General features: G+C 30.9%; 1 protein-coding gene across 1 annotated transcript in view; it reads right to left on the bottom strand.

The window, feature by feature from the left end:
* LOC149905022 (corticotropin-releasing hormone-binding protein) overlaps positions 1–16,007 on the bottom strand; it is a 30,114-nt gene that overhangs the window by 11,496 nt on the left and 2,611 nt on the right. Inside the window, exons 2-6 of the mRNA XM_090106467.1 lie at positions 9,114–9,210; positions 7,935–8,095; positions 6,594–6,789; positions 4,726–4,904; positions 2,433–2,541 (exon numbers count right to left, since the gene is read on the bottom strand). Of these exons, the coding sequence (XP_089962593.1) occupies positions 2,433–2,541; positions 4,726–4,904; positions 6,594–6,789; positions 7,935–8,095; positions 9,114–9,210 (742 nt within the window). The remainder of the gene's footprint in view (positions 1–2,432; positions 2,542–4,725; positions 4,905–6,593; positions 6,790–7,934; positions 8,096–9,113; positions 9,211–16,007) is intronic.

Here is a 16,007-nt window from a genome sequence, read left to right as displayed (position 1 = left end):
GTCGTAGGACGTTATATTTAATTGCACAAAATAATCTCCACTCACCCGCAATTTTTTACTTTTTGTCAAGGTGTACAAGTTTATAATATTATTCTAAAACGTTAGAAGTGAATTGTAAATCCTTTGAAATAAGTGTATCTAAATCTAATTTATATTAAGATATCTCGATAATTATTATACGATAACCCTTTCAGCACAAGTTCAGTAAACCAAAGAATTTAATTGCAAAATTTTTGGTACTTACTCGTTTTAACAAAAAAGTTGCATCATTTGAACATAGGAAACGTAATTTTCAATCAAATTAGCCGTGTGTAATATGTCTATTTTCACATAAAAACGGATCAGAATAATACTCATAAAAGGACACGTATAGACTACGGATAGTTTTGAATGTGTGGAACATTCATGGTACGTATCTACTATACATGAGCGAATTCCATCATTATTCAGTTGAGCGGTAACTCCCGTACGATTTATAAAATAATATCACAACGTGTTCTGACATGTCGTGACTTCTTGGAGCTGACTCATCTCGTTCGATAATTTTTAGTAATAAACTATGATAGGAATTCCGAACCGTTCCTAGCGATAACGACAATGTAATAAAGTCGTAGCAATGGATTGTATGTGTAATTTTTCCACGAAAAATTCACTTGTACCCTTGTAATAAAAACACATTATTAAAAATGAAATAAAATATTAAAAATATCTATATACAAGAGAGGGTATTTGATATATCTAGTAATATCAAATAATCACAAAAGTAATATTAACGATTCGAGTAAAGCCGAACGGTAACACCGTTAAAATAGCTTTACTCACAGTATTAAAAATTCAAATATTAATTAGTACATATTGCATAATGAAATATTTCAAAAGAAAAGTTACTATTTCAAGTAAAATGTAACGGTTGTATCGTTAATTTTAAATATCTTTATTCATGCTATTAAGTATTTAAGCATATTGAAAAATAAACTATTGCTGAAGGATTCATTAAAAACCTCAGCATTTTAAATAAAGTCCAACGATTATACTATACCGTTGACTTTAAAGATTTTTACTCATTTTTAAGTAAAATATTATTAGAATAGATGTAAAAATAACTCACTGTACCGATCCGACGGGATACACTTTTTAACACTTTTAGCACTTGCTTTAAGCAATACTTAATACTTAATAGCACCAAGGTTGTAGTCTTGTAGACAACCTTCTCGCGGCGGAAGCTAGACGCCAATGAAACCATCCAGCGCCCGACATTATCGTGCGCCCCGCCACCTGGTGGAGAGGTGTGCGAGAGAGATAGCATACATACAACGGAAAGAGAGGGAAGAATAGGCGGAAAAAGCTAGGTGCCTTCTCAATGAAGTAAGCTTCAAATTACGGTCAAGTGTTTAATAAAAAATCCGCCAAACAAAAGGAAATTTCAAAAAGAAGTTTCTAATACAAGTTTTAAATAGGAAAAAAAACTGTTCCCATTTCGCAAACACATTATAAATGCAAGTTGAAAAGCCATTTATTTTTCTGCAGATCATTCATCAATCAAATGTCCTTCGAGATCAGACGCCAACTGTCAATCTATGCTATTTCAGACCCACCATTTACTATTCAGTATGGCTTCAGTAGAGTCATGATATTTGCATATATTTTTTACATGTCTTTATTTATAGCTGATGATCAATAACATAAAGTCACATGTGCAGTTTTTAACGTTTTTTAATGTTCGATCAATGTGTCTGTTTATTCCGATAAAACCTTAAATTGGCTTAACTAGTCAACGGGAACTTCTGTTTATAATGAACAATCTATTGGTACATTATTGTTCGGGAAGATAATCAATATTATAGTATTTAATCAATTCTGGAAAAGTGTTGAAATTTCAATGTTCTTATTCAAACTAAACGTGGAAAACAATATTATAACCTGAACCTATCAGTTTTTGTTTTATGAAAAACTCTGCCCACGCAACAAAGTAAGACTTATACCTACGTGAAAAACGTGTCAAACCGTTCTGTAAATTTATGTCAAAGATCTAGTTATGATTCCTAGAACTATTAGCGTGCATTAGCAATGGAAGCTTCTAGGAAAAAATAATGCTGCATCATTGTGATATCTATGAAAGTTTTCGTTTATACGTAATTCTTATGTCTTATGGAGTTATACAATGTTTTTAGGGTGCTTCATAATAATATTATAAAAATTTTCTTAATAAAATTCAACATAATATTAATGAAAATGAAATAAAAATGCCCAAAGAATATATTTATTTCAAATATCATAAAAATAAGAATAATAATGACCATTTGTCAAAAGCCGACCATTGACCATCGCAATCCCACAAATACTGTACAACAATTCAAACTATAGCTTAAATTCTAACCTGCACTTAAACCTAAGCAAAATGTACATTTGGCTTATAGTACTATTAGCTTTACCTTCATTAGAGTCCAGTCCACACACGCTGTCGAAAACCTCCATGCTAGTATGGTCCAGCCCGCTCGCACCGCCTATCTCCACGAAGTCATGTAATCCCCGCTTTGTGCACTAACAGGCCGAAATACCCTCTAATTAATCCTTAGGTACGTATTTTTAATATAACAAAAGAATGTAAATATAGAATTCGGAACAAAAGAATTTCGCATGCGAGAGGGGACATTTTTTACACTCATTTTGGAAGCTTATGATTTCTTTGACATATATTTTACTAGCTTACTGCCCGCGGCTTCGCCCGCTTTGTCGAAAACCTAATAAATTATATACTAAAACCTTCCTCTTGAATCACTCTATCTATAAACCGCATCAAAATGCGTAGCGTAGTTTTAAAGATTTAAGCATACATAGGGACAGCGAAAGCGACTTTGTTTTATACTATGTATAGTAGAGCCATTTTAATAGGCAACATTTGACAGTTCAACAAAATTCAACAACGTAACCTAGTAACGACGACATAGAATAACATGATATTTCGTTTTGTTAGAACTGCACATTTGCTGAACTTTTTTCAATTACGACTACATATTTATAATAATAATGACCGATACAAGTAATTTTAAGATTTCATTTTACTGATAAACCATTCTAAACATAATAAACAATTTCTGAATTGAAGAACTGACGTCACTACAATTTTGTGTCAATAAACCTTTTTTCTTTTTAAATACCAGAGACGTTACTCTAAAAATCGAAATCTGACATCTTGAATCGAATGCATTGATTACTTGTGAATAAAAATCATCATAAATTAATAAATTCGATTGACAAATGTTTCAAATCCATATCGATTAATTCACTTTAATCGATGTTTTTAAGCAGGTTACCTCTCTTCGAAGATAAAATTGATAGACGTCAAATGTTGCCTATTAAATTGGCTCGACAATAGTGATGTTTCGTTAAAACAATTGCTCAGAATTCAAATTGAACTAAATACCTGAAGTTTGCATAATATATTATGAGCTGATTATTGTAAAATGATCAATTTTTTTACACACAATAATATGACTGAACAACTCGACTCATTGATCATAGAAACTCTAGAACTAGATCATACGAAACTTTACAATGTGTCCTTATAATCAATACCAAGTACCTTTGTTATAGTTAACTGTATACTATCACACCTTATTTCATAATAAAAAAGGAAAGGGCTCTAAGCATACCTACTGAATATCTTAATTGTATTGAAATCAGTGAAAACGTGAAGATACGATGTAGAAATTCACCTTACAAAGTTACAATACAAACACTAAAGTCGTGTTTCCTACCACTAAATAATGAAATAATTTATATAGTAAAATGGGATTAATTTGTTTTCTTACATTTTATTAATTAATAAATTATCCATCACTTTATTAATTATTTTCATCAAACGGAATTTACATTACCGAAGTTATCCTTTATTACAAAAATAGAAGTCCATTGACCATTTCATATAAAATACGAATATAAATTATAATTCTAATAGAAAAAGCTTTCCAAATCATTGGTCTGTATAATACAGGGATTGAAACGTGTTCCTCAAAGAAATAAGTGAATGAATGTGGGTGTTTGAGTTCAAATTAATTAAAATTTTAAATACAAAGGAGAGAAAAATGATCAAATCGATTACATACACACTCAATAGAGTGAACAATAGTGCATGAATCTTTTATAAAGCTTCTTCGTGTATATGTTTAAAATGTAATTACTATAATAGATTAATAATCTCTATATAGATTTCTTAAAACGGAAAATGAATTAAAGATACAATGTGGTGACAACATTTTTCAATGAATTTAGAAGCACTATTCAATTGTTAGGATGGCGAACCGAATATATAAGATCAAAGGTTAAAAATATTAACATTCTTTGTACGTTGGTTATTGCAAAAATTAAAATAATACTTAAACCTTTTTTATATTATATTCCTATATTACCTACGTAGGAACACGATAAAAGCGATAGTTAAGAATTATTTTTAAACAATATTCACTAATTTTTGCATGCATACATTACATGCACAGTTATCATAATTTGTTAAAATCTGATTGCAATTATTTTTTTATAACAAAACCATAATATTTCAGACTGCCACGAACCTTATGATATAACTATAGACTCTACTACTATTCATCGCACCGGAAATAATTTCTCCCCAACGATAAAACGATTGACCGACCCCTATTACCTAAAGTCCTAAAGAAAGAAAATCCAACTATTACTTATCATACAAAGACATAAAGACCCACTCACTCGATGTAAAGTCCCCGTCTCCACATACAATAAAGTCCCACGCTTCACAGTCTGGCCGACGTTGAGGTCCAGAACTCGTACCGTCGCGGGAGATATAGCAATGAGTGAACAGTTGCCGGTCTCCCCGTGGTTCCGTAGCGTGTATACGCCCTCCGAGCCGAAGAGCATTAGATTACAGGCTAGAATAAATCATTATGTGTGCTACTTGTATTGACAGAATGAGCTATAATAATAATAGTTTAAAAAAAAAACTAAAAAACACGCTTTTTATAGAAAACCGAGCTAAAAAATATAAAATTTTATCAAATTAGTGTATTGTCATCGGTCCTCAATAAATCTACAAAGTTTGAACGAAATCTGGCCGTTTAAAGTGGGTCAAAATCGCGCCCAAAGAAGTCGGTTACAAACAAACATACAGGTGAAGCTAATATAAAGCGTGTAGGTAAAAAAGATGTAGACTAACAGTGCGCCACATCTAAACTTGATCAATAAAATATAAAAAACGTAGTAACTATAATATTTCAGGTTTTGTATTGACTGCACAAACAATAAATATGCTTAATCGAACGTTTCCTAGTAAACTAAGCAAAAGCTTCATGGTGAAAACTAGGCAAGTATGTTAAATTATCGAGCATATATATGCTCGAAGTTATACACAAATATAATATATTCCAATTAAATGAATGATTTGTTGAATGATGATTTTGAGTTGCGATTTCCACACAATCGATTACTTACCATTTACCATTACTACTAACCTAACTATTACTATAGTTACTATTGTTAGGTGCTGGTCCAGCAATTTTACCGATAAATTCTATTTGCAATTCAATTAGGGTTTGGCAAACTCATATAAGTTAATAATTTAATTAAATATTCTGCTGCATATAAATTCAATGATTAATACTCAATTGAATGATCCATAACGTTCATATTATGCATCCTTTCTAAAAGTTACTTTGATTGCAATTTTACAAGCTTAATCATAAATTGTTGTAATGACAATAAACTAACAATGCTGTAGAAATAAACAAGAAACCGTGTTAAAATAAAACAAGTGGAAATCTATTACATTTAATTTGATTTGCGCGACAAACAGAATCCCAATTGTTCTCTATAATTCGATATCTAGTTACACAGAAATAATTAAGAAACGAAATCACCTTGTTGGAAAGCAATTCGTAATACAATGTAACTTAATATACCTCCATACTGTTTATATAAGACAATGGACAATCTATTACAGTTACTTGGATTGTGAACCATTTTTCACGATCAATTACATCTATTTATAAATAGTCCTGTTTCTAATTTACTCGGATTCATTTCAATTTACTTGGATTCATTTCAATTTACTTGGATACATTTACAATGTACACTGTTGTTTTTACGTTTAATTTAGACAGTGTCGTAGCAATCGTTAAAGAAAGCATTAAAACGATGGATAACGTGGTTTGGGAAACAAATTGCATTTGAAATTCGTTACAATTACAGAAACAAAGGTCAAATTGAAGAGTTTGAACTTATTGTTACAATAAAATCACGACACAAATTAATAAGTAATAACAAAAAGCTTTTTAGTTATTACCTCAAATTCATTTTTCAGAAATAAAATTATAGAATACAAATCATTTAGTTATAAAATAACTTAAACTTATAAGATTTTTAATTATTTAATATTAATAATATAATATGACTTTAATGCTCACGCGAAAAACATAAAAATAAAAATGCCAATAACGTCACATTATAGGAGTATAAAATTCACATCTCTTCCAAAAAAGTTAACACCATGACAGGACAAGGGTCTCATTTAATAAGCGTATCCCAAAATTATTAAACATTAAACTAATTATAAGTTCACTCACGTCTGCTATTCTTGATGTGACGTATTGTGACAGCAAAGCCCTTTCCCCTGGCTGGTACTCTGTACTGTATCAGGGCTGCGTTCTGTCGAGATATCAGCTTTCGCTGTGGCCTTCTGTCGCAGGACTCCACGACTCTGTCGTCGTCCCACGCGTCAGCGGGCCAGACTTGACCGTTTAACTCCCAGCCATCTATCCACTAGAAATTATTAGATTTTTATAATTGGTGTTACGCATATATTCTGGTCTTATATGTCAGTTAAGATGACTATGTTGGAAATAAACGCTATTAGGTACAACATTTTTAGCGAGTGTTAAAACTGACGTTAAGGTCATTAAAAACATTTTTAATTAAAATTTTTATTAAAATTAGGACGCATAAAATAACAAAAATGCCGGCTCTATCGATGTAGAGCCGAGGCTAATTTTTCTCCAAATATAATAATAAATGTAATTTAATTTTTACATCTAAGTATCAATATTTCATAAAATGACTGCATATTGCTGTATTTGTAGCGATTTATCCAACTACGTTGCTTAAGTTACGTAAAACAGCATATTAATTATTACATTAAATAAACTTTTACTCCAGTCAGTCAAAGCAGGCTTTATTTCTAACAATATAATTGTTTCGTACATTGAATACAATAGGGAAAAAAGTTGTGTTTATTTACGGAAATGCGGGCGCCAAAAATCGTCCATTAGTAATATTACAATATTGCGGAAACAGAGAGCTTCACAATTAAATATTGCATTGTTTCTGTGTTGATTTGTTCATAATATGAAACAATATAATAAATAATAATATAATATAATATGTAGATATATTAATGAAAATCTAGTGTGATTTTTTTTTATTTATGCTATCTGTGGCGAAAGCTGTATGAAATGACGTTAAAACTGGTAAACACGATTATGCAGCAAAGGTAATCAGATTATGCCTGCTCGTGCGGAGGCATGATACCTTTAGTTGAGAAAAACACCATACACTTTCATTTTTATATACTGACTTTGTAAATCATGAAATATGTTGTTCACACACAACAGCATGTAATTGTTTAACAAAGAACAATACACTAAAAACATATCCTGTACTAATTTTACCATACTGTTTGATAAAATTTACAACTAGGTACAGCAAATTCTTATCATGTAAATATCTTAGCAACTTATTGAGTAAATATAGTTAACAGTACTTTACGTATGAAAGTTTACAAATGTAGTTAATCTTCGTCAATTTCAATGTCTATGTAATAAATTGTATTGTTGTGTGTATGTATTTTCTATATTCGTAATCTTCGGTACATTTCGATGCATCTATAATCCTATAAAAACATAACTCACAGCCACAAGTCCGCCATTGTCGCAAGGCACGTCGAGGTAGTTGAAAGTGACCTGGATTCGCTTATCTGGCTCAGCTATCATGTAGATACCACACACCACCGGCTCGTCGGAGGGCGACTTGAAGAACAGCTCCCCTTCTTCTGATGTTACCATGAAGCAATCTATACAAAATTGGTACCTAGTTAAGTTTTGAGCTATAATTAAAAAAAAAGTTCGATAAAATTGATCCATCGTTATAGATTTTGAAACTATTCAATACATAATATTATGTGGGTACAAATGAGTTCAATGTAGGGTAATCATTTTCCAATATTTTATGGAACGTTGCTAGTTTTTAGTTGGCTTTATTTGTGCTACTGAAGTTTCATGGTATTTTTATATTGAAATAGCGCTCAAAAGTGCGTAAAACTAGTAGATTTATATGTCATAAAAAATACGATGTATTATTATAATCTTATTAATTTAAATTAATTAACAGTTCGTTCTAACTACGCTTTATAATTTTTGAAATAGCCAATAATAATTATATGTATTAGCATAGCGAAAAATTAGGGTTTCAGATTACGCTATTACTAAGCGTATTAACATTGACTTGAACATGATTCCGGATCATATTCAGACTCGTATAATTTCTGTTTCAGGTAGGTATAATGTTTCGTGAATTATCTCTGAAAAATGTATGAGCAATTACATTATGTGTTACGTTCTAACCTCACGTTAGTACTAACTACTAACATATATTTAGGCAATACGGTCATACGGTTTGGGTGGGATGAACTTAAAATGGCTCCATCCCGCAACCATTTTCCATAGGCAATATGTAGGTATAATATATTATGTTATGTATAGCGATTTCTTTAACGGTGTCGTTTAATAATTCTATAAATATATGTAGAGGAAAGAAATAATAGATATTATTAAGTTTCAATTAGTTTCCATTGTCTGTATATTATATCGACATTTGTAATAAATACAAATTATAATCATGATACAGATTTAAGGAACTTAAAAATATTATAAAAGAAATAAAATAATTATTGATACATAGGAACACATAGTTTCAACTATGCTCAGTTTTTCCCACACCCGTCTATCACCCGTCAAACTTAACTCTATCATTAATTAATATATTATACATACTTATAAAAGGTATTTCTTTAATATTCAATAACAACTAACCTTCATTTGGATCTATGACGCGATGTGTCAGTACAGGCATACGACGTACTCTCGAGAACCACGATAAAGGCGCATCCCTCGACGCGTACCGTAATCCCTGTACAATATTACATGAGTACAAAATAATATTATAATATTACTATACTATATTAATAAGAGGAGAAAGCTTTGTGCACAAAGTTCATAATAATAAGGTGTTCATGGAACTGTCTTGTCTAGAATTCTCAACAGGTTTATTATTAATTACTATACCTAGTGTAATTACAGAATGAAAATAATTATACTGCGTATAATTTAATCCTTCTCTAGAACAGAACTGTTTGACCAAAATAAAGTTAAAAAAAAGATTGTGCATAGCTTTAATCTTAATATATCTTAATTTATATATATATATATATTTATATATAAATCTCGTGTCACAATGTATGTCCTCAATGGACTCCTAAACCACTTAACCGATTATAATAAAATTCGCACACCATGTGCAGTTCGATCCAACTAGAGAGATAGGATAGTTTAAACATGTAGGTACCACTGGCGAAGCCGGGGCGGACCGCTAGTTATATTATAAACATTATAATACAAACATATTTATAGAAATGTATGCATGACGAAAAATGAAAACTAAAAAGTACCTATGCGTCCTAGAAACGATGTCCAACATACATCTATTGAACTTTATTTTACGTAGGTATTCGTGTTACAAAAGTTCCTTTCATAATATTTTTTTTTATAACACCCGTTCATTTCCCGCGATCACATCTTTTTTTTGTTTAAATAACGTGGGAAACTTTAGTTTCAATACAAATGTTTCATTCGTTCATTCTTTCTTTAAACTTTTAGATTTTTAAACGTTTTTCAGTCTGAAAATATTGGCTGAAAATATTGAATTTTTTATTTAAAATAAAGGTGGGGAATACCCCACCTTTATTATAAATAAAAAATACATAACGTCAACCTGATGTCCGGTGTAAAAGTGTAGTCTAGCCTTGTTTCTATTTTTGCAACAAAGTTGATTACGATCCTATCTGTTTTTTCGTGGAAGAGTAAAAATCCACCCACACCAGCTTTCACATTGGAAACACTCGAAGTACAAGGATGTGCTAACAATTATGTGCGTGATTATTAAATATTATTAAAAACATATAATTGAATGAATTGGTGGTGTATGTTACAACTTTACTGCAAGAAAATAACACTTTAGAACAAAAAATTGTTATTTATACAGTTTTATTAAATGTAACCTAACCTTAACTTGACAATGGACAAATTTTATTTGAATAATACTATATTTTTTGACATGTATTATAAATATAGACAAGTACATTTTGTAGAGTTAAGAATATTTTGGCTTTCGGAGTAAATTTGTTTCGGGTTCCGCTAAAGCATAACGTCCTCATTCTGATGTAAATGACTTCCTAGCACACAAAAAATGACCTTTGAAGTGTACATGCAGACTAAAAATGCTTTTAGAAAACAATTAAAAAGAAGGAAATTTTATTCACAACAACAAAAGAAACTAAAAAAAACATAAATTATTACATGATTTACAAACGCAATCTGAAAAAGTAAATTTATTTAAAAAAGATAATTTTCAGCAGATACTGCACAATATTGCGCAGCGCTGAATTTCAATAGTCCTAACTTGTAGAGCTAGTCAATAAAATTTCATATTAATATTATGGTGTACTTAATCGTTTAGATATTATAATATAAATAAGGATTATTTATATTAGGCATACGTGACAAGGATTACATGGAACGTGTTAACTGATAACAATACACTTCTTCGTGTGTCAAAACAATTCTTTGAAACAGTAAAAATATTCGGATCTGGTTTTATATGACTGTCTACATCTATTAATCATGTAAGTCATAATATGAAACAAATTCGCTTCCCGCTGTCTGTCTGTCTCTCTGTCGTATGCTTAAAATTAGTCCTTATTATCTTTAAAACGTTTTTTTAATAAATAGAGTGATTCAAGAGAATTTTAGTAAACAATTTAATAAGTTTTAAACAGCACGGACGTAGCCACGGGCAGTAAGTTAGATCGATTATAGTTAAAATTATAAGAGGAAATATAACTCCCATTCTATCTCTAGTGGTTTGAACGTGATAATACAGCGAAGCGCGAACATTTGAAAGAACCTTTATGAATAGCCATAAAGAAACGACAATAAGCTTAAAATCTTTTACTACAGATAAAGAGCATTGTTGTCGCACGTGCTAATTTTTCAGATAGCGTAAGTATATTACAGCACTATCCGCCCGCGGTTTCGCCCGCGTTTTCAAAGAAAAACCTGTATAGTTAGTTCCTGTTCCTGTAGGATTTGAGGGATAAAATTAGCGTATGTCTTATTCTATGTCTTCGGCTACCTACATACCAAATTTAATTGTAGTATTATTATTTTATTTTAGTTTATTCGGTTCAGTAGTATTTGCGTGAAAGAGTTACAAACATCCAAACATCCATCATCACAAACTCTCGCATTTAAAATATTAGTAGGATGTTTGCAGGCACTAGTGGTAACAAACACTGTTTTTGGTTAACATTTGTTTATTCTCGAAACACTTCTGTTAATGAAACCAGGATCTCGATTTGCGTACGTTTACGAGCAAACGAAATTTATCGCTTGAACGAATGTAAATAACGTTCTATGTATATAGTAATTAAAGATTTTATACTGAATTGTGGAATGAGAATTACCAACTAAATATAGACATGAAAGTTTCTATGGAAATGCGTACATTTGTTTGCTATATTGTAACCTCCTGAACCAATTTGATTGATAATATGTATATTTGGTTCGGAAATAAAGGAGCAAGATGGGAATAACTTCTTGTATTTTGCTTCTTGTTAATGTTATTATAACCGATCGGTAAATGTGGGTAGGTAAGTACATTATAATGTGGCTTTTTAAAAGGTGATTAGATATTTTAAGAACAAAGGTTTAAGATAAGGTGAAGTATGAATAAAAATAGATATAAATGGTCCCTCAAATTTAAATCACAATAATGTGCGTGCTTTATCTTGCATCGAATTTAACGCTTAGATAATCCCTGATAATTAAGCTCCAAATAGAAAAATCGCTGAAAATGGGTAATTATTATATCTACAAATAATTGCGAACAATAGAAAAAAGCATGCTGTACAGTGTTCCGTTCCAGCCTTTTAAGACGTCCACTGCAGGACATGACATGTACGTGGTCGCCATTCGAGAACCTTTTTGCCCCAACGGCCATCGGTTCTGCGGGCTATATGCCCGGCCCAACGCCACTTCAACGTACTAATACGGTGGGCTATGTCGGTGACTTTAGTTCTTTTGCGGATCTCCTCATTTCTGATTCGATCACGCAAAGAAACCCCGAGCACAGCCCAGTACAGTGTACATTTTTTATATTATACTGACATAAATTTGTACAGGGTAATAGAAAAGAGCGCCTCATTCAATGAAAACTACTTTTTGAATCCTGTAATTGAAAAATTTGATCAGTGAAATAGTTGCCAAATGCACACACACGCCTGGTACACTGGACTTCAATTGTAAATGCTGTAAAATAATTAGTGTAAAAAAACTAACAAATAAAATATTTATAAAGCTTCATATTCCTCTCCTAGACTAATTTTCTATAAGGACATGATCAGCCTTCCATTTCCTTGCAGACGAGACTTTAATTAGTCTAGTTTTTCTAGTTTTTAATTAACCTCGAAACCAATCGACGAAGGTATGACGAAAAATAAAACTAATAGTATAAATGCACTTTCAAAGGAAAAAACTATGAAAATTAATAACTGAAGAGATTGTTTGGTTGAGCTTATTTTTCTGACTTGACTAATTTGTTTGTATTGGATAGTCTACTTGTATTCCTTATTATTGAATGCCATAATATAATAAATCTATATATAAAACTCAAAGGTGACTGATCGTATGACGTATCGGGCTGAAATTTGGCATGCAGGTAGATGTGAGGACGTAGGCATCCGCTAAGAAAGGATTTCCCGAAATTCTTGCGGGAACGGGGAAAAACGGGGATGCACGTACAAAGTCGTGGGCGGAAGTTAGTAATGAAATAAGGCCAATAGAAGCGAAGCGTGATCGAAAAATTAAAAAAAAAGTCCGTTTGAGAGCAGATAGTGCAGGGTCAGTTAAATTAAAATCAGACATTATTGGATAAGTTTGATAGATCGGATCAGTTGTGGTTGGATAAATTTCTTGATCAAATATGGACATTTAAAAGTAAATTTCACATGTAACTTTTAGCTATGTAAGTACGACCTGTTACTAAAATTCAAATATAAATATTATATTTTATTTAGAGATCTGCTTATTTTCCACAAAAATTGTAAAAGTAGTGTTGTTGCTGGTATATGATACTATCATCAAAATCAATCCAGCGGTTTCATAAATTACTCGGAACACATAAACAATTAACCATAATTTTTAAAAATATTTTTTACAAATGGACACTTCAAATGTATTCTTATCTAACCCCATGAAATTCTATCCTTCTTTTTATATAATTTCTTCGCATATCTAATTTTAATTAAGTTTACTAAGAAATGAGCTAATATCTTCCTTCATACTTAGCTTTACGTTGACGGATTTCATGAAATTATAATGAACGTAGCCGCTAGTTACTTTACCTCCTAATCCGTACTTTAAAATGTACATCTCACTTAAAAAGGAATTTATATGCGACATCAAATATTTTCACTTCTTACACCACCTGTTTACGATATTATCGTATTCGGATTAGTGTATTTATTTATTTTTTTTTATCTATTCTGAGAACTTACCAAGTGTTTTAAGCATAAAAATAACAGTTTTATCAGTATTTTAAAGAATACTATTTATATAGACTTTAGTTCTATAGTGCTCCGAAATTCTGGTTTTAAAATGTTAAGCAGGAATAATATTAAACTTTTGCTAACGTGTTTAATTAAACTTTGGAACTTTCAAAAGTAGCGTGAACGAGCTTTCAATGTTGGTATATAATTAAATTATTAATTATAAGAGCCTCAGGGCTTGATTTTAGGTTATTATCCCTTATCATTAAGTAAAAAAATTTAACCAATTTATCTACGTCCTAAACATTGAGGAGTTGTTCAAAAACTAATTATTAATTCTAATCTTACTAAATTTGGAATATTAATAAACAATACTGAAAACAAAATTGGAATATTTGGAATTTTTAACCTGTTCGATTTAATGCCAAAAACGGCGATGGTTGAAAAATTATTGCTTTTGCAGTTTTAAAAAAGTCGATAGTTCATTTTTCTTACATTCGAATAGGTACTCGATGAAAACAAAACAAAAATAACAGAAGATATAAGATATACCTACCTACAACACCATATTTATTAAACTTCGCTTTCCATTTTATTGGAACGATAAAAAATAAAGGGTTTTATATTTTGCTTAAAAGGCTTTTAAAATAAGCGATATTATACGCGTTTTGCAAATATGAAATCAACCAATCTAAATCTTCAGACAGGTATCGAGGAGATAATATTATAAACATTTCGGAATAAATTCTCTAAGTGTCATAAAGATGCGTAATGTGTGTAAACACATAATATTTTATTCCCTTTCACAAATAGTAGTATAAGTACCAATATTTCAATTTTCATTGCCATAAAAATATACACGACACGTAAAAAGCAATTCGCTACATACGATAATGTATGACCACATGACGTAGCACTATTTGACATTTATGTAATAAATTGTGACTCGATATTTATTCAACTCTCATGGGAAGTCCCTATGTCCCTACAGTGGAAACAAATATGACTAGCTATGCCCCACGGTTTTACCCGCAGTTCTCCGCTGCTATTGTTAATGTGATGATATAATATATGCAATACTCGCTGGACTATCTAACACTAAAACATAATATGTTCTAATCCGACCCGTAGGTAATTCCTCATATTAGAAAAACAAACACACTCTTCAGCTTTATAATATTAGTAAAGATGATGTTGATTAATAATTCATGAAAGCTTTGAATAACGTAGCGTAAATAGAAACACGAAGCGAAAAGTTCCTTCACCCTTTGCATTTACGTTACATTGATAAGAAGGAGGAGGAAGGAGCTTTCCGTGCGTCTAGTCTTTATCTATGTAAATTAATTTTTTAAAGTTTTAATCGCTTGTATATAATGATTATAAAAATTAGTGAGTGCTTTCGTTCGTTTTTTTTTATTCCTAATGCCTGAACTAATTTCACTGTTTGTGTTTTAAATTATTAATTATTGAAGTCTAGATTTAGAAGCTAGGTATATGTTATAAAAACATAACTCATATGAAATTCAAGAAGGCACATAATTTCCTTCTCCTAATCTATTCTTCAGTTCTTCTCTATTCCGCTAATTCTAGTAATATTACAACTCTTTCACGTAAAGACAGTGATCGACTATGTGTGTATGTTATACACAGATAAATTATAGTGTATGGTACTACGTGGTCTAGTTTTTATTCGACTAAGACACTAGTGATAAATAGTAGTAGTACAATGCTAGTTTATTCTGCAAACCAGAATAATTATTAGAAACATTATAGCCTTCAAATCTAGTTAGAGAACAAATTTACGATTCAACTAATTCGGTTGTTATTTTTATGACACGTGATAACTTTTATAGTTAGTACTTAAGTTGCAAACGTGCGGTTATTTTCCTGTCAGTAAAATACGATTGCATTTTGATCTCTCCAAAACTTTATTGGTATTCGAATCTCGAGTAACAGCTTCAAACTTAACAGATCGGTTTTATAAGATAACTATCTTTTCGCCCGCGGCTTCACCCGTTTTATCCAAAACCTAATAAATAATATACTTAAACCTTCCTCTGGAATCACTCTATCTATTAAAAAAACCGCATCAAAATCTGTTGCG

Source organism: Colias eurytheme, chromosome 10, assembly GCF_061535395.1.
Source record: "Colias eurytheme isolate Ceu_HAF_F1 chromosome 10, ilColEury1 Martin Lab GWU primary, whole genome shotgun sequence".
Classification (NCBI taxonomy): Eukaryota; Metazoa; Arthropoda; class Insecta; order Lepidoptera; family Pieridae; genus Colias; species Colias eurytheme.
This window is presented reverse-complemented; position numbering and strand designations above follow the sequence as displayed.